At 41.9% G+C, this 18,639-nt stretch overlaps 3 protein-coding genes across 8 annotated transcripts; 2 read left to right on the forward strand and 1 right to left on the reverse strand.

The window, feature by feature from the left end:
* Positions 1-1,340: 1,340 nt before the first annotated feature.
* On the reverse strand, positions 1,341-3,926 carry lrit3b (leucine-rich repeat, immunoglobulin-like and transmembrane domains 3b). Its single transcript, XM_036953845.2, is given in 6 exon segments — positions 1,341-1,963; positions 2,059-2,121; positions 2,246-2,560; positions 2,745-3,006; positions 3,142-3,340; positions 3,814-3,926. Coding segments are annotated over 6 exon segments (1,446 nt in total). The 3' UTR covers positions 1,341-1,469.
* Positions 3,927-4,628: 702 nt separating this feature from the next.
* Positions 4,629-7,109, forward strand: LOC110497794 (uncharacterized). The gene is made up of 2 exons (XM_021574162.3): positions 4,629-4,865; positions 6,464-7,109. Exons 1-2 carry the CDS (start codon positions 4,629-4,631, stop codon positions 6,890-6,892), a joined length of 666 nt encoding a protein of 221 aa, XP_021429837.3. The 3' UTR covers positions 6,893-7,109.
* LOC110497792 (uncharacterized) lies at positions 7,080-17,055 on the forward strand. Of its 6 annotated transcripts, none has more exons than XM_090211154.1 (6): positions 7,080-7,210; positions 15,092-15,275; positions 15,427-15,535; positions 15,710-15,737; positions 15,834-16,652; positions 16,807-17,055. In XM_090211154.1, exons 3-6 carry the CDS (start codon positions 15,465-15,467, stop codon positions 17,011-17,013), a joined length of 1,125 nt encoding a protein of 374 aa, XP_090067280.1. In that variant the 5' UTR covers positions 7,080-7,210; positions 15,092-15,275; positions 15,427-15,464; the 3' UTR covers positions 17,014-17,055. The 6 variants fall into 6 exon arrangements, with proteins under 6 accessions (XP_090067280.1, XP_090067281.1, XP_021429834.2 ...); XM_021574159.3 differs by lacking the exon at positions 7,080-7,210 and adding an exon at positions 8,101-8,457; XM_090211155.1 differs by lacking the exons at positions 15,427-15,535; positions 15,710-15,737.
* Positions 17,056-18,639: the final 1,584 nt, after the last annotated feature.

An 18,639-nucleotide genomic window follows, 5' to 3' on the forward strand; every position in this document is an offset into this window, starting at 1 on the left:
ACTCCAGTGTTTAATTGCTCAATTGTAATTATTTCACCACTATGGCCTATGTATTGCCTTACCTCCCTTATCTTACCTCATTTGCACACACTGTATATAGCCTTTTTCTATTGTGTTATTGACTGTATGTTTTGTTTATTCCATGTGTAACTCTGTGTTGTTTGTGTCACACTGCTTTGCTCTATCTTGGCCAGGTCGCAGTTGTAAATGAGAACTTGTTCTCAACTAGCCTACCTGGTGAAATATATATATTTTTTTTTAAATCTTGAAGAAATGTCCACACACATTTCAAAGTTTACTAGCCTTTACATGCAAACCTCGGCAGCAAAACATTTTAGTGGCCCCCTTTCTTGACCGCGAATAATTTATTTTAGTTTTAAAGTAAATTTCCTGCAATTCTACACATTTTACCATAGGCACAGAGAAAATTGTGCAACTTTAAAGCACGTTTATGGCAAATTGGACACATTTTGCAAATGTATAACTAATTTCAGGGAATTAGGAAACCTAGTCAATTGCACAAGTGAATGCATTCAACCGAAATGTGCTTTCTGCATTTAACCCAACCCCTCTGAATTAGAGGTGCAGTGGGCTGCCTTATTTAACGTCCATGGCACCCAGGGAGCAGTTGTTGATGGGGGTTAACTGCCTTCTGGTTCATGGCCAAACACTTAACTGCTAGGCTATCTGCCTTTAGGCTACCTACTCATTTTGCCATGAGATGAAGAGGAAAATTGTTAGTGTTACAGCACATTTACTACAATTCGACAGATTTTGCCATGGAGTAAAGATTTTTTTTCCTTTGTTTTAAAGCTAATTTCCTGAAATTCTACACATTTTGCCATGACTTATGCCATGTTAGAATTATATATGTGTGAGAGTGGCTAACAAAATCAATGGGGGCACGTGGCCTTCATGCCCGGTCGGTAATTCAGCCATGATTAAAAAAATATCTTACTTTTACTTTCATCATGCACTGTTATTTCATTGAGAAGCATTTGAGGACCTTTCTGCTCTTTACCAGAGATCATAGAAACGCACCATTTTCATGTAGACACTGGTATGGTGGAGGAGAGAATGAATATGAAGTGGCGGAATTACCCTTTATAGCTGAGCTCCTAGTAAGAATATGTCCTTGTAGGAATATGTCCTCGTAATCTTTAGCACAAGTACAGATCTTACACAGATAAGAGGGTGATAAGCGTTACCTCTCTAAAAACAGTAAAACAAAATAAAACAAATCTGGAAAAAGAATACATCAGATCCTCAATGGTAATTGTTGTCACTTAAACAGAGTAACAGTAATAGTTTGAGTAATAGTTTGCTATTCATGTCTCTGGGCTCTGGACGCCCTCTGTTGGCCACTGATCACTCTGTTTTTAAAGGGTCATGTATGAGCTCTTTAAAATATTGACCAACAGAAAGGCATAGAATAAGAAGGGTTGTTATAGTAATAGATGAAAGGGCCACTACATCTGGTCCTTGTTGTTTTCTGGTGAAGACGATGTAGTGGTAGTGTTTTCTGGTGAGGTGGGTATAATATTGACAGATATCTGAGGTTTTCTGTTTGACTTTTTTGAGGACGATTACATTTTTTTCAGGGGGGTGGGGACCGGGGCCATTTTGATACTCTGGGTCTTGTTCGTTGGAGTGGGGGGTGTAACATACTTGAGGTTCAGAAGAGTCTTATTTTTTGAGGTGGAGATTGAAGTAATATTCTGTGCCCGTTTCGGCTTTTGTGGGAGAGGTTTTCTGTTGCTGGTTGAGGATCTAGAAGGGGCTTTGCGGGTCTTGCTCTTTATGGAAGGGGGCACCACCCCCACCACCCTAAGTCTAATGGGGGCTTCTGCTGTTCCTGCCATGTTCCGTGCCTGGCACCGATATTCTCCTGCATCCTTGTACGAAAGTCCATTTAGGTTGATGATGGACCATCGGATTCCCACACGCGGAGATTCCTGAATAACTATAATGTAACACAAAAATAGGTGACTCAAGTCTATTGACAAGACATGCGGCAATAAAAGAGTCAAAATGCAGCAATGCACATGAAGTACTTACAGCTGTCCAAGTTAATGGGTAGTTTTTCAGGGTCAGATTTGCTGTACGGTTGTTGACAGCACTCTGTCAAGATCAAACATAATCAGACATTTGAAAACAGCAGAGGGAATGATTTTCCATGTTAAAATTGAAGAGTAGGTTTGAGTTTAATTAGGTGCGATGTTACAGAATGTTCATAGATATTTACCTGTGTTGTATATGGAGGCTCCTGCTGCTTTGGTCCAGGTGAGCACTGGCGTGGGGTAGCCTGTGGCATCACAGCGGAGCATCACGTTGCTGCCCAGCGGGGAGGTAACCCGGGTGGCTGAAGGCTGGACAGAGGGCCTCTGGCACCGCGACAAGTCAGCCTCTGTGAGGGGGGCCCCCAGCTGGTCGGCGGTTCCCCCGCTACGGCTACAGGTCAGGAGCTGGTCCATCAGAACTACAGGGCTCTCCTGGTACTTAGACTGGGCCAGCAGCATAGAGATTTGGCAGTCACAGTGCCACATGTTGTCATGGACACCTGGAGACACAAAAAGAGCTGGACCATTTGGCTTAGCTTTGAAAGGGAGTGAAATGGGGAACATGTCCAATAAGAAATTAACGTGAACGTTTGAGATATGAGCATTTCTCAATTTCAGATGCTGTCCTTTGACAAGGGACCTATTTTTGCATAGAACACTAAGATTACTATTAGTGAACCATACCTAGCACTCTTCTCTGTGTTGGGCCTGTTAGTTGGGCAGGGGGAGGGAACCAAAGGTCCAACAGCTCTGAGGGCAGAGTGGTCAGTCTGTTGCTGGACAGATCTAGGTAGGTGACGTTGGGAAGAAAGAGGGCAGCGTGGGCAGGGAGGCTGGAGAGGCGGTTATTGTGCAGACCCAGTGTGCGCAGCCGCGGCATGTCCCTAAGCCCCTCCCAGGGGAAGGCAGAGAGAAGGTTCCCGTCCAATCGCAGCTCACGCAACGCCTTCAGGGAGAGGTAAGTTTTAGATACTGTCAAATGTAGTTTTCATACAAAACCAAGTAAGTCTAAGGATAGTGTTGCAGATACTGCTAGTTTAAATAGAGAGGATTATACAGGTAGGAGTATGCCCACTTCTACCTTCAAGTTAAGGAAGCTGCTGGGGTGGATGGTGGTGATGGAGTTGTAGGTCAACCACAGGAACTGGAGCTCAGACAGGTAGAAGAAGGCTGCCCTGGGCACTCTGGAGATAGAGGTTTTCTCCAGACGAAACTTGACTGTGTCGGCTGGAGCATTGAGGGGGATGGCCGACATGCGGGGTTCGCTGCACAAAACAGACCTGTCAGTGCAAACAGCGTGATATATGAATCATGTATGTGAAGAATGCACTGAGAAGAGTAGCTAGCTATCAGAGCTAAAAATGCCTTTCAGTCCTATTTAGCAACTCAAGGAATTTAAGAGTTAACTGTGTTTGTTGTATAAACAAACAAGCATGGCAAATGACATGTCTACCACCTCCTTTGCCGTTATTTTTTACAATAATATTTTACTCAACCTCTGACCAAACATATTTCTAAAATGTTGTCCAACCATTCCAGAGCACATACATATTGATGCATAGTTGATCAAAATGTAGTCCGTCAGACAATGCTGTATAAAGTACAGTATATGTTTTAAAGAACAACACCATTGATCCAAGATGTTAGGTAAATTCATGCAGATCCATTGATATGAGAGAAGGAGCACACCCAAGCAAGCAACTGAAATTAAGGCAGTAAATTAAGACATTTAATTAACTAAAGTGTACGCTACCTGAGACCTGTCCCATTGCTCCCTCCTAGGTAAACACAAGTACACAGAGTAGGGCAGGAATGGGCCACCAGGAAACAACAATGTAGCATCTGAACCAAGAGAAGTCGATACATTATTCACCAAGCAAGGTCAGAGTAAGCAAAACCTCTGTTTAGCTCCACATTCCTCTCTTTAGCTGACATTCCCAGTTTGCCGCTCCCAAATTCTCCTACATTAACGTCAAGTGGAAAGAAGCAGAGGCAGATTAGTTGGGATTACGCAGGTTACTAGGTCTTCTTCTTAATCCTGTGCTTCACTATATAGCATACTGCTAAATCACAAAATCAGAGGTCAAGTACCCTACCTAAAACAATGCCAGTTGGTTGGCCTGACATGTAATCCATTGCTGATTATTGGAAAAACCCTTATTTCCAGTAGTTAGATTTTATGGTATTTTAAATAAATAGCTATGTTTTGTGATATTTAATTGATACACAACACTTGTCATGGTTTTTATTCTGTCGTGCAAATGTGTATTTTCTTGCATAGTCCTGTATTAGTTTGGTTACTATATATTATTCAGTTTCATTTCCACACACTTACCACTTGAAAAGTTACATACTGCTTGATAGTCACTTAAATGTACTAAATAGTGGAGCCACAGTAAAAATATATATATATATATATATATATCATATATACAGTATATATGTATATGTATATATGATATATATATATAAACTTCTAAAAAAAAGCACTGTACTAATTCTAGAAACAGTGTTGCTTGATTTTGACATTTCAACTATCTGACAGTTGAAGTTGACACGCCCCTTACCATGCTGTTAGATTGGTTTATTACACACGTGACACAGGGTGGGCGGGGGTCCGGAAGTGCCATTGACAGTCTTGAATGTTTTGTTTGTTTCCTGAAACATCATTCTAACGGCGTGTATAACATGTCGACCATACCACCAACTGTGAATGATCAACCGGTGGGAGTTGAGGAGCTAGAGAGTCGAATAAGATGTCAATCTCATAATCCACCCAACTACACAGAAAGGAAAACGTTCCAGGTAGCTAAAATATGTTTTATAATGAACCCTCATTGGTCTATATTTAGTAACGTTAACCAATGCTATCCAGCGGGTGTAGTTAGCTAGTTATCTAGGCAATGCGAGCAGCGCAATATTTATCAAGTGGCTTCAGCTCAAAAGTTTAAGCCTAGCTAGGTGATTTACATTTCATGTTGTGCTTGCTTGCCCGGATTATTACTATTAGCTAGCTAATCCCTTGCCATGTATTTGAGTCATGATGATATGAGAGCAACTCGATAGCTAGCTAACAGGTAGATATGACAACAGTGATCTGTGTACCTCGGGTCATCAGGGAGGGAACATTGACAGCTACATTTAGTGCATTTATTGTATTGCTTTGGCCAAGGATTCTGCTGTCACCTAGCTACTTGCACAACCAACAGTTGCATTTCAAGGCTGACAGGCAGTCTGACTCCAGCATGTACCAGTATAACGCACATAATGAAGTTATACTCTGATAAGAGTCCTATTCACACAACCTTATAGCATTTTACACCGCCTTATGACATCACTGAAAGAGCTAGCAGACACCTTGAAAGAGAACGGAACTCTAACTGCTACACTTCAATCAGAAGACAGATCTGATGAGAAATCAGTTCATTCCAAAAGTTCCCCCATCCTCATATGTAACCAAGCCACCCTAGCAGACATGGAGAGTGACCAAGCCTGTGACCAGCCTCCCAAAGTGACCAAGCCTTTGGGAGTATCTCCCTACTGGAGGCAGAGGTGAATGAGCTTCGTGGTGAGGTGACAGTTCTGAGGCAGGAAAAGGAGGAGCTGAGAAAGAAACTGGCAGCGGTCCAGAGCATAATGAGGTAGCTGACATTAGGGAGGAGTTAGAAAAGGAGTTGTCAGCAGTCATAGAAATGCTACAACACAGAGACTCCACAATCTAACAGAACAACTGTAGCCTACCACAAACCTCACTACCACACCCTCACATTGTTAGTTCCACTGCTTCTCATAGTGAACCTCTGGAACTCACAGACTCGGCACAAGAGGTCAGTAACCAGACCCAGTAAACTCCTCCTCCCACACCAGCACATTCCCTTTGTCAGATGGATCTGACCAGACCTCCCCAAGCCAGTTAAGTCTTGTGCTTAACTGCACACACAGAACTAACATCAACAACATGCATGACAGTCTTTCATGGTTGAGGAGAAATTTACTACCACCAAACACCCCACAGCACCTCCTTTTTTCTAAAGATCTACTTTAGCTGTACTGTATATATGAACATGTATATGTAAGTAGTATTTTTGTTGTCTCTTGGTGTCTTTCCTATATATAAAATCTTATTGTTCTTGTCTATTACTGTTCTGTACTTTCATGTATTTGTACATTGTATATGGATCCCAGGAAGAGTAGCTGCTGCATGTGCAGTAGCTAATGGGGATCCTAATAAACTAAACAAGACCACATGCCTATCCTTGGTATGGTATCCTCTCCTGTACATTCCATGTAGAGTAGCTACTTATTTTGAACAGAGCCCTATGTCGTCCTGGGGAATTGTAGTCCAGCACACTGTATGGGGAATAGGGGTGTCATTTAAACTTAATCCATACTTGTCTTTTCAGGATGACCCCAGAGGCAGACCACTTGGATCTAGGTGGCAAGGCCCTCCTGGTGACCCCAGGACTTGGTGGTCATGCCCCTCTGGTGATCCCGGAACCAGGTCCCACCCAGTCGCTGACCCCAGAGCCAGGTTATGCCGCTCCAGAGACCCCAGGGCCAGACCACTCCCAGCCGGTGACCCTACGGCAAGGTGGCCAAGCATTGACGACCTCACGACCAGACCTCAGGTGGACGACTGCGAGCGGATGGGGACCCTGTTTGGGCAGCTGAACAAGTGCCTGCGTAGTGCAGGCTTCACCCAGATGTACTTTGGGGAGAAGATTGTGGAGCCTGTGATCATCTTTTTCTGGGTCCTACTGTGGTTCCTGGGCATCCAAGCTCTGGGGCTGGTGGGGACTCTGAGCATTGTCATCATCTTCATCCATAAGTAACTGGATCTCCGGCCTGTTTGATTGGCAGTTGGGAGCTCCGGTGTCTAAAAATGTGAACCTACAGCGCGAGTCCCTCACTGTCTTTTCTTTTTGCAATAAGGCTTCCTAGATTTGTTGAGCATTTCTCGATGCTCAGCTTCATACTGGCCAATGTACACTATATGGATTAACATTTGAGTGCTGACGAATAAAATGGAGGCCTTGCTTCTAACTACCAGTTGCCTGGTTTCAAGCTTTTAAAACAAATCTAACTCAAAATCAGACCACTTGGCTCACTAGCTGTACCCCTATACTCAAAGGCGATGTCTGATCTTACGTGTGAGTACTGATTTGAAAGAACTGAATCAATGAAAGCAATATGTCTCATAGCTTAAAGGTAGAGTCAGCGAAATGACATTGCACTAGAAGCGCTGCAGATAGTGTGATGAGCAAGATGCAAATCACATACAGTATCTGCGCATGTACACGGTTTCGCGTCGAGATCTTACAATATGGTAGCCACTGGACAAAAACAGCAAACTTTAGCCTCACGCTCCAACTCTTAGTTGTTGCAGAAATGGACCCTCTATACTGTTTACTTCATCATATAGCTGACTCTACCTTTAACTAGTTTTGTCTCACAGATTAACTGGTATCTATCATTTTCAAGTGTTATGAGAATTTGATCATGAGTGATAGCAATCAAGGAAAGAAAGTCTGTCAGGAGCATTTTGATGCAGATTGCTTCAAGTAGCATTTCTAAAGGTGCAATCTGTAAAATGATATCTATGGTGTTCAGGGAATTATATTATGTGTGGGGGGAAATTAACCTGTAGCCTTAGACCATATTCTTTCTATGAGATTTACACATCAGCAGCTCATAATAATTTCTATGATACAGTATATTTGTAGTGAGAGCAACATTACTTACCTCCACATTTGATGTTACATGCCATTTCGTTATAAACATTGGAATGAATGTCCTTTAGTCGTTAGCAACTATTTAAAAAATCAGCAGGTCTTTTGCTGCTGCATTAGTTTTAATTGCCAATGACCATCAGGACATCTTACAGATTGCACCTTTTTAAGGCGAATTGGGAGCAACATTCTAACACCTGTATGCCTCAAAAGGACAAAGCTTTCGGTCCAAATACTTAAAAGACACACCCTATCCCCCTCAGCCCTCAAATGAAGTGGACACTTCTGATGACGTTATCATGACGTCTGACGAGTATACACTTGCAGGGCGAGGGAGGAAGCAATGATTTTTAAATGGACCCCTCTTGGCCGGAAATTCTTTACTCCTTCGTGCCACGATGATTGTGTTTTCAGCCACCGGTGGCTTGTCGGTGCTTTATATGCACTACATTCAATTATGAGTGCATATCTAAATATATAATTATTAATATACGCCTACTGTATAATAGCTAGCAAATTAATTAGCTAACTAACGTTAGCCTGCCTAGCTGGAACTTGTGAAGGGAAATGTTTTATTTCTACAATTTCCAAAAGATAACCAAACAAAAATAGATTTCGACCACCCGCCAAGATGGCGACGGGGATTCCCCCAAGGGCATACGGCGAGGGTAAGTGGATGAGGGTGTGTCATTTAAGTGTTTGGACTGGAACGCATATCACTGACTGGTTTATTAGGTTCTATAGTAACTGAAGTTGTCCCCCTACTTTTAATATGCATTCAAACATCTCCATTTGACATGCATGTAACCTCAAAGTGAAGGAGAAATGTGTGCTCATGACAATCATGGATGTTTAACTTGCACTTATCTCAAGCCTATCCTTTTGAATGAGAATTGTACAGTGCATTCGGAAGTATTCAGACCCGTTGACTTTTTCCACCATTTTGTTACTTTACAGCCTTTTTCTAAAATTGATGAGAATTTGTATTTATTTAATACATCTACGCACAATCCCCATAATGACATAGCGAAAACTGGTTTAAAAAACAGAAATACCTTATGTAAATAAGTATTCAGACCCTTTGCTATGAGACTTGAAATTGAGCTCAGGTGCATCCTGTTTCGATTGATCATCCTTGAGAATTTTCTACAACTTGATTGGAGTCCACCTGTGGTGATTTGGAAAGGCACACACACACCTGTCTATATAAGGTCCCACAGTTGACAGTGCATCTCAGAGCAAAAACCGAGCCATGAGCGCTTCCAAAGGTGCTTCATCGAAATATGAGTAAAGGGTCTGAATACTTATGTAAATGTGATATTTCAGCTTTTTAAATGTATTTTTTATAAATTTGCAAACACTTCAAAAAACCTGTTTTTGCTCTGTCATTATGGGGTATTGTGTGTAGATTGATGAGGGGAAAAAACGATTTAATACATGTTAGAGTAAGGCTGTAACAAAATGTGGAAAAAGTAATGGGGTCTGAATACTTTCCAAATGCACTGTACATTGTCAGGAATCATACATACCCTTGTTAATGAGTGGTATATCATTCTGAAAATCACTCCAAATGTAACCAGAAGGTGGTGCTGTAAGGCTAACAAATACCTTTCTTGATGGTTTTTCATTGTCAATTCATGTGGGAAAGTCTATATCAAATTGCAAAGTTGAAACTGACTAAATCACTGCTTTTGTTAGATATGGCTACTATCATACAGTTTGAAGATAATGGGGGATGACTTTTTTCTGTCATTGGTGTCTAAATATTCAACATCAAACACATCAGAATGGATGATAGCTTACAGTATCTACTTATACTACTGTAACCCGGTGCACTGCAAAGCATGCCCAGTGTTCACTGCATGAGAATCATTGTTTAACTTGTGGAGTATTAGATACATCACATATACTCCTAGGAAAATATTCAGCAACACTATTAGTTGAGTGCAAGAGCCAGGGATGTAGTCCACACTGGTAAATTATTGTTGTCCATAAGTGCCGATCCAAAGTAGCCTTTGCTACCAAATAGTTAAGGTTAGGGAAACCTGATCCTAGATCTTTGCTGGGGCCAATCTCTACCAGGATTCATCGACTGTAGAATAAAAGTCATTTTATAATCTTGTGCTGCCAACTAAAATACCGTAGTCCTTGTGGAATGCTTTTTGGTGTTTGGCATGTTCCATGTTTACAGTGCTTTTGGAAAGTATTCAAACCCCTTGACCTTTTCCAAATTTTGTTACGTTACAGCTGTATTTTAAAATGTATTATTTTTTTAAATCCTCGGCAATCTACACACAATACCCCATAGTGACATAATGAAAACAGGCTTTTAGAAATTTTACCACATTTATTAATAATAGAAAACAGAAATAGCTTATTTACATAAATATTCAGACCCTTTGCTATGAGACTCAAAATTGAGCTCAGGTGATCATCCTTGAGATGTTTCTACAACTTGATTGGGGTCCACCTGTGGTACATTCAAATGATTGGACATGATTTGGAAAGGCACACAACTGTCTATAAAGGGTCTCACAATTGACAGTGCATGTCACAGCAAAAACCAAGCCATGAGGTTGAAGGAATTGTCCGTAGAGCGCCGAGACAGGATCGTGTCGAGGCACAGATCTGGGGAAGGGTACCAAAATAATTTGCCATCATTGAAGGTCCCCAAGAACACAGTGCCCTCCATCATTCTTAAATGGAAGAAGTTTGGAACCATCAAGGCTCTTCCTAGAGCTGGCCTCCTGGCCAAACTGAGCAATCGGGGGAGAAGGGCCTTGGTCAGGGAGGTGACCAAGAACCTGATGGTCACTTTGACAGAGCTCTAGCGTTCACCTTTGGAGATTGTTGTCCTTCTGGAAAGTTCTCCCATCTCTGCAGCACTCCACCAGTCAGGCCTTTATGGAAGAGTGGCCAGGCAGAAGCCACTCCTCAGTAAAAGGCACATGACAGAATAAGGCTGTAGCGTATCAAAATGTGGAAAAAGTCAAGGGGTCTGAATACTTTCCAAAGGCACTGTATATGCAAAAAAAAAAAAGTGGAATGTCTTACAAAGTAGGTTTTTAAGAGTGTTTGGTGACAAAGCAAAGCAAGATGTGAATCTGCAAATGGAGCGAGTGAATTGAGAGTGAATTTACTGGATTGAATTGACATTGCATCAGATTCACTGTAGGTATGTCTGTGATCAGTTTGCTAAAGGGATGAGTGATCTTTGTTTACAAATGAGAATATAATTCTTCTGTTTATGTTGAAATGTTGGGTAAATTACAAGGTGGATGATGTTTGAGAAATTTGTAACCAATGTAAAGGTTTTTTTTCTCAATCTTTTTGGCACTAATTGTACACTAAGTGTTAATGTTTTACTACTGTATGAGTATGAGGGTCGTTCCACCAATTGGGTGCCTTTTTGAGTAGTGTAACTGGGTAAAAAGTTAGTTTTGTTTGACCAAATCTTTACATTCTGTCATAAAAAGCACATGTTAAACTTAATCAAAATGAATAAATAACATGTTTTACCATCTCAAGAGGTTGAATAAAAAAATATGACAATAGTAAGTGCCATATAAAATAACAGGGTTGACCATGACAGGGTTGACAATTTCATCTTAAATCAGCCTTAAATTAAAAAAAGTCTAGCCTGTCAATCGATGGGTAACAGGGTTGATGTGGTATGCTCAACCCACTCAGTTTTCCACCACAGAATACCAGAAAATGGTTGAAAAGAGTACGAGTTCAACCACTTTTACACTAGGGTATGACTAAAAGATTTTCAATGTTTCTTTAAAAAAAGATATTTAAAAACATTTTTGGGGAAAGGAATAGTTTCATCATATTAAAACGATAGTTAAATTCACGTAACAGGGTTGATCAGGGGATTTTTTTTTACCTTTTTGACCTTAAAAGGAATCACTAATCACATTAAATAAATAATAATCGCCTGAAAGAACTTAACTAGGGCTTTACAATGATGGTGAAACCTTGGAGAAATGTTGGGGTTAAGTGGGTTGTTATGTTATTCCTGTGTGTCCTGTTCTCAACACGTATGCCTCTGCAGAATTACCAAACTAGTTGAGCAAGTCATGGCCATAGAAATATTTAATTCTAATTCTATGGTCATAACATCATACTGTTCTGATGATAACTGATGACATCATAATGAATTTTAATAAACCTGTTTATGATGTAAATCAAAATTCCTTGACCAGAACAGGGAGGTTTCAGGAAGGTCCTGCTACATTTAACCATACCATGATGCAAGAGCAGGTCAGTGCTTAATTTGTAAAAATATCTTGCCTGAGACCTGACAACTTCTTTATGCTCTTGATCAACAATCTAGGCTTTAGCTCAGCGGGCAAACACAGTCATATGGGACGCTGACCAGGTGATCTGTGTTGAAACTCAGTCACATATAGTTATTGTATATTCAAGTAATATTTTATTGGTCGCATACAGCAGATGTTATTGCGGGTGTAGGGAAATGCTTGTTCTCCTAGCTCCAACAGTATCTGACAATTCGCAACAATACACACAAATCTAAAAGTAAAAGAATGGAATTAAGAAATATATAAATATTAGGACGAGCAACGAAGGAGTGGCATTGACTAAAATACAGTAGAATAGAATACAGTTTATACATAGGAAATGAGTAAAGCAGTATGTAAACATTATTAAAGTGATTAGTGATTCCATGTCTATGCACAGTGGGGCAAAAAAGTATTTAGTCAGCCACCAATTGTGCAAGTTCTCCCACTTAAAAAGATGAGAGAGGCCTGTAATTTTAATCATAGGTACACTTCAACTATGAGAAAAAAAATCCAGAAAATCACTTTGTAGGATTTTTAATGAATTTATTTGCAAATTATGGTGGAAAGTAAGTATTTGGTCAATAACAAAAGTTTCTCAATACTTTGTTATATACCCTTTATTGGCAATGACAGAGGTCAAACGTTTTCTGTAAGTCTTCACAAGGTTTTCACACACTGTTGCTGGTATTTTGGCCCATTCCTCCATGCAGATCTCCTCTAGAGCAGTGATGTTTTGGGGCTGTTTCTAGGCAACACAGACTTTCAACTCCCTCCAAAGATTTTCTATGGGGTTGAGATCTGGAGACTGGCTAGGCCACTCCAGGACCTTAAAATGCTTCTTACGAAGCCACTCCTTCGTTGCCCGGGCGGTGTGTTTGGGATCATTGTCATGCTGAAAGATCCAGCCACGTTTCATCTTCGATGTCCTTGCTGATGGAAGGAGGTTTTCACTCAAAATCTCACGATACATGGCCCCATTCATTCTTTCCTTTACACGGATCAGTCGTCCTGGTCCCTTTGCAGAAAACAGCCCCAAAGCATGATGTTTCCACCCCCATGCTTCACAGTAGGTATGGTGTTCTTTGGATGCAACTCAGCATTCTTTGTCCTCCAAACACGACGAGTTGAGTTTTTACCAAAAAGTTATATTTTGGTTTCATCTGACCATATGACATTCTCCCAATCTTCTTCTGGATCATCCAAATGCTCTCTAGCAAACTTCAGACGGGCCTGGACATGTACTGGCTTAAGCAGGGGGACACATCTGGCACTGCAGGATTTGAGTCCCTGGCGGCGTAGTGTGTTACTGATGGTAGGCTTTGTTACTTTGGTCCCAGCTCTCAGCAGGTCATTCACTAGGTCCCCCGTGTGGTTCTGGGATTTTTGCTCACCGTTCTTGTGATCATTTTGACCCCACGGGGTGAGATCTTGCGTGGAGCCCCAGATCAAGGGAGATTATCAGTCGTCTTGTATGTCTTCCATTTCCTAATAATTGCTCCCAAAGTTGATTTCTTCAAACCAAGCTGCTTACCTATTGCAGATTCAGTCTTCCCAGGCTGGTGCAGGTCTACAATTTTGTTTCTAGTGTCCTTTGACAGCTCTTTGGTCTTGGCCATAGTGGAGTTTGGAGTGTGACTGTTTGAGGTTGTGGACAGGTGTCTTTTGTACTGATAACAAGTTCAAACAGGTGCCATTAATACAGGTAACGAGTACAGAGGAGAGAGGATCCTCTTAAATAATAAGTTACAGGTCTGTGAGAGCCAGAAATCTTGTTTGTAGGTGACCAAATACTTATCATCCACCATAATTTGCAATTAAATTCATTAAAAATCCTACAATGTGATTTTCAGGATTTTCTTTCTCATTTTGTCTGTCATAGTTGAAGTGTACCTATGATGAAAATTACAGGCCTCTCTCATCTTTTTAAGTGGGAGAACTTGCACAATTGGTGACTGACTAAATACTTTTTTGCCCCACTGTATATGGGGCAGCAGCCTCTAAGATGCAAGGTTGAGTAACCGGGTTGTAGCCGGCTAGTGATGGCTATTTAACAGTCTGATGGTCTTGAGATAGAAGCTGTTTTTCAGTCTCTCTGTCCCAGATTTGATGCAACTCTGCTGACCTCGCCTTCTGGACGGTAGCTGGGTGAACAGGCTGTGGTTTGGGTGTTTGATGTCCTTGATGATCTTTTTGGCTTTTCTGTGACATCGGATTCTGTAGGTGTCCCGGAGGGCAGCAAGAGTGCCCCCGGTGATGCGTTGGGCAGACCGCAGCACCCTCTGCAGTTGCGGGCGGTGCAGTTGCCGTACCATGTGGTCATAGCCTGACAGGATGCTCTCAATTGTGCATCTTTAAAAGTTTGTGAGGGTCTTAGGGGCCAAGCCAATTTCTTCAGCCTCCTGAGGTTGAAGAGGCACTGTTGCACATTCTTCACCACACTGTCTGTGTGGGTAGACCATTTCAGATTGTCAGTGATGTGTACGCTGAGGAACTTGAAGCTTTCCACCTTCTCCACTGCGGTCCCGTTGATATGGATAGAGGCGTGCTTCCTCTGCTGTTTCCTGAAGTCCACGATCATCTTCTTTTTGTTGATGTTGACAGGAGGTTATTTTCCTGGCACCACTCTGCCAGGGACCTCACCTCCTCCCTGTAGGCTGCCTCATCATTGTTGGTAATCAGGCCTACTACTGTTGTGTCGTCTGCAAACTGGATTATTGAGTTGGAGGCGTGTATGGCCACACAACCATGGGTGAACAGGGAGCACAGGAGGCGGCTGAGCACGGACCCTTCTGGGGCCCCTGTGTTGAGGATCAGCGAAGTGGAGGTGTTGTTTCCTACCTTGACCACCTGGTGGCCTGTCGGGAAGTCGAGTACCCAGTTGCACAGGGTGGGGTTCAGACCCAGGGCCCCGAGCTTAATGATGAGCTTGGAGGGTACTTTGGTGTTGAAGGCTGAACTATGTTCATCATGTGTTGAACTGTGCTTTCGGCCGCAGGGGGACCAGCAGCTCTGCAAAGCCCAGGAGGCCCAGCGTGTAGAGCGGGCTGTGCTGCTGGAAGCTGTCCAGGGCCTGGAGATTGAGTTGTCTAAGTGCCAGCAGAGACAGAAGGACCTGCAGGACACTTTCTCCACAGCCCAGAGCCACTGGAGGGCCCAAGAGGAGCGGCTGCACCATGAAGGTAACAATGGCACTCATCTTCATCTAAAATGTGTGTTTTATAATTTGGTGCAATGTTTCCCAATCTGTTTCTTGGGGAAGATCCTAGAATTTGCTCCAAAAAGGCCTGTTTCAGCAGTGCGTGTGTATGTGGTGTGTGTGTGTATGTGTAGTGTCCTCCCTTACCTGTTTGTTGGGAGACCACAGGCAGATGACCGACAGTTTGATTGAGACAGTCAAAACCGAGCAGAAGAAAGCAGCCAATCAGTTTGCAGAGCGGAGGTCTGTAAATTGATAATGAAAGGCTGTGTTAAAAGATTTCTACCCAAGAGCTTGATGATTAGTTGATTTATTGAATCACGAAAACATTTATGATTTCTGGGGACCGGAATCGAAACCCCCAGATTTAAGTTGATAATGATTCCTTGTTGACCATTTCTTCTTTATTTCATGAAGCACGGAAAAGCCGGGCAAACAAGATGAGGTAAAATTTATGTATCTGTTTATTCTTCATTGACCTTAACACTGTTTATTAAGGAGTTATGCCAGCTTTACATACTTGCGCTTACTTCTCTTTTAGATGGTTGCTGATGCTGCTGAAGGCATGGGCTACAATCAGAGCAGGCCCCGGCTGCAGCGCACCATGAAGCTCCACTCCGACCTGCACCAGGCCTTAGAGGGCCTCCAGCTGCAGACAACAGCATCACCCTCCCTATTATTAGACCCCATGAGATCCTACCAGGTCTCCGTCCAGCAGCTTCAGGAGGAGCTTCAGAGAGAGAAGGACCAAGTATCGAGGCTGGTGGAGCGTCTGGAGAGGGCCGAGCAGAAGTCAGAGGAGCTGAGGCAGCAGCAGGAGCAAGACGCCAAGGAAAGCTGGAACACTGTCCACCAAGAGATGGAGACCAACCAGGAGATGGGCGGCATGGTGGAGCGGATGAGGGGGAAGGTGCAGGAGTTTAGCACCATACTGCTACGCAAGATAAGCTGGGGTGGATGGGCTGGGATGAAGGATGAGGAGGAAGAAGAAGAGGAGAGGAAGCCTGCAAACACCCTTAACTCAGAGTGCGTAAACCAGTGTCAGGCAATGCACCCAGATCCACAAATGCAGGCCCAAAGGAAGTCCCAAAGGAACCCAGAACTAGAACCAGAGAAGGGAGCCCAGGACCAGCACTCCTGCCTAGAGACGTTGCTGTGGAGGTGGCAGAAGACGCTGGGGGGACAGAGGGATATTGTGAAGAGGCTGAAGGCCGACATGAAGAGGGAGACAGAGAGCATGCAGGTGATGGCCGCCGGCCTCTTGAACAACAGACAGCACAGCCTGGACACATGCCAAGTTCAAGCCCTTGAAGAGCACCTGGAGATCTGGAGGCGGAGGCAGAGAGAGATGAAAATGCAGGTAAGATGGATGCTTGTTTAATTCAAGTGAGTCTTATCTCTCATGCCTAATTCATTTTTTAAAATCATAATAATAATAAAAGGGAAGCTATGCATGTGGGCCTCCATTGAGCCCTGAGCTACAAAGCCTAATGTCTAGTGGTTCTCTTTTTCAGCTATCTGAGATGCAGGCCCAGTTTGACGTGGAGCGGAACCGCTCTGCCGAGTTTCTGAAAGAGAATGACAAGCTGAGTAGACTGCTTTGCACGGTGGAGTCCTCGGTGGCTGACCTGCAGCCCCTGCTCACCTACCACCAGGTCCTAGTAGAGGACGCCATGAAGGACAGCTCTATCCAACATGGCCGCCACAGGAGCAAGATGTAAAAATAACTCTCAAAGACTGATGAATAAAAGTTGACAATATAATTTGCTTTTGTGTTTGCTTACTGTTTCGATTGGCCTCTAAAAGATAATGTATGATGTAATTAAAACTCTTTCATATACATTTCTGCCCTTTATATGTCCCTAAGTCAACATAAATTGATTGTTCTTTATCTTTACAATAAGAGCTACAATTATCTACTAGACAATATTGAGCACCTACGTTGTCTGGGATTCAAATGTCCCTTTATTTTGAAGGTAACCACAGATACAGCAGACAGCTTACAGATGTTACGTCTCTAATTACCATTTTATCAGAACAGTAGGGCAAAACTTCTGAAGTTAATTGAGAAGCATTATAAAACATTTGCATAACCAATAAAACAAAAATCCAAAATGTAGAAATTTCCATTTGCAATAAAATTGTAAAACTCAAATTCGTATGAGTTTATATTTGAAAGTTGTATTTTAAATTGTGCATGCTGCAAACAGATGTAATACCTGAAAGTAGTTTTGTAACAATATATGTGCCTACGCTGTAATTACATAACCCTTTTTACAATGTGTAATAATGCCTAAGTGTTGCTGCTAAAATGGCTATTCAACATAGTAGTCCTTTCACCTATCCACTAAGGTACTGGCAACAAAGACGGGAAGCTATTCAATATTATGTTCTTTAATCTGTAAACCCAGAGCAAACAGGGTCTAATTAAAAAGTGCTGTGAGACATTGCCATATCAGCAGTTCATCAGCACAGAAAGCTGATACATATTTACATAATCTAGCTTTAAAAAAATAATATACTCTTTTCTCACTCAATCATTTTCAGATTGTTTGTTTTGAGTAACATGTTTTGAGTCCTGAAATCACCTGTGTAATATTACCTAACATGCAACTATCTGAGCCACAGGCAAAGGCTGCCTATTGTCGTCCTTGAGGAAACCCTGTATTTAAAAAAATAACTTTTTTATGAACAATGCTTTATTCTATTAATGGGACATCACAAGGTATTTTGCGTGACTTGTATTAGACCTAGAGTCATGAAACCTTCACAACTTCAGTTTAATTTATCTGTATTTATTTGTATTATTTTACTGCTCTAGGTTGTTATTATTTCTTGGATAACCTTATCTACTATTATGTATTGATTTATTTTTCATTCTCCGTAAAACACCGGAGGAATTGTCACTAAATTATCACTGTGAATCATTGTAATGTTTATGTATCAATTAATCCCGTAAGGGATGGGTTGCCAACTGGCAATTTGACACAAAAATAAAATGTAATTCATTCATTCACTGAATATTGAGGGGAATGACTACTTTCAATGTATGTGAAAAAAACAAAATCGCCAAACAATGAGATACAAGGTTTTTCCAGGACGCCGAAGATATCGAAGAGAATAAGTCTCCACAGTGTTCGAGAAGAACGAGACAACACTATCTCCCAGAAGAGCCTATCCCACACAGACTGTTCAATCTAGTTTCTAGTTAACACTATATTGCATTTAATCATAAAGCCAAAATTCACAGGTTATATCAAAGGTCATTACAAACAGATGAATCACATGATTGACTCATCTCGGTGACTTATCTATATTACATGCAGTTATGTTAGCTACAAACAATA

The sequence above is a fragment of the Oncorhynchus mykiss genome, chromosome 19 (assembly GCF_057628025.1).
Source record: "Oncorhynchus mykiss isolate SJ-2025 chromosome 19, ASM5762802v1, whole genome shotgun sequence".
Lineage (NCBI taxonomy): Eukaryota > Metazoa > Chordata > Actinopteri > Salmoniformes > Salmonidae > Oncorhynchus > Oncorhynchus mykiss.

Excerpts from the sequence above, each read along its gene's own strand:
- LOC110497792 (XM_090211153.1), top strand. The coding sequence starts at position 15,402 with ATGTGGTGTGTGTGTGTATGTGTAGTGTCCTCCCTTACCTGTTTGTTG. Across the intron at positions 15,536-15,709 it reads AATCAGTTTGCAGAGCGGAG|CACGGAAAAGCCGGGCAAAC; the intron begins GTCTGTAAATTG and ends TATTTCATGAAG. Across the intron at positions 16,653-16,806 it reads AGAGAGAGATGAAAATGCAG|CTATCTGAGATGCAGGCCCA; the intron begins GTAAGATGGATG and ends TCTCTTTTTCAG.
- LOC110497794 (XM_021574162.3), top strand. The coding sequence starts at position 4,629 with ATGCTGTTAGATTGGTTTATTACACACGTGACACAGGGTGGGCGGGGG. Across the intron at positions 4,866-6,463 it reads CAGAAAGGAAAACGTTCCAG|GATGACCCCAGAGGCAGACC; the intron begins GTAGCTAAAATA and ends TTGTCTTTTCAG.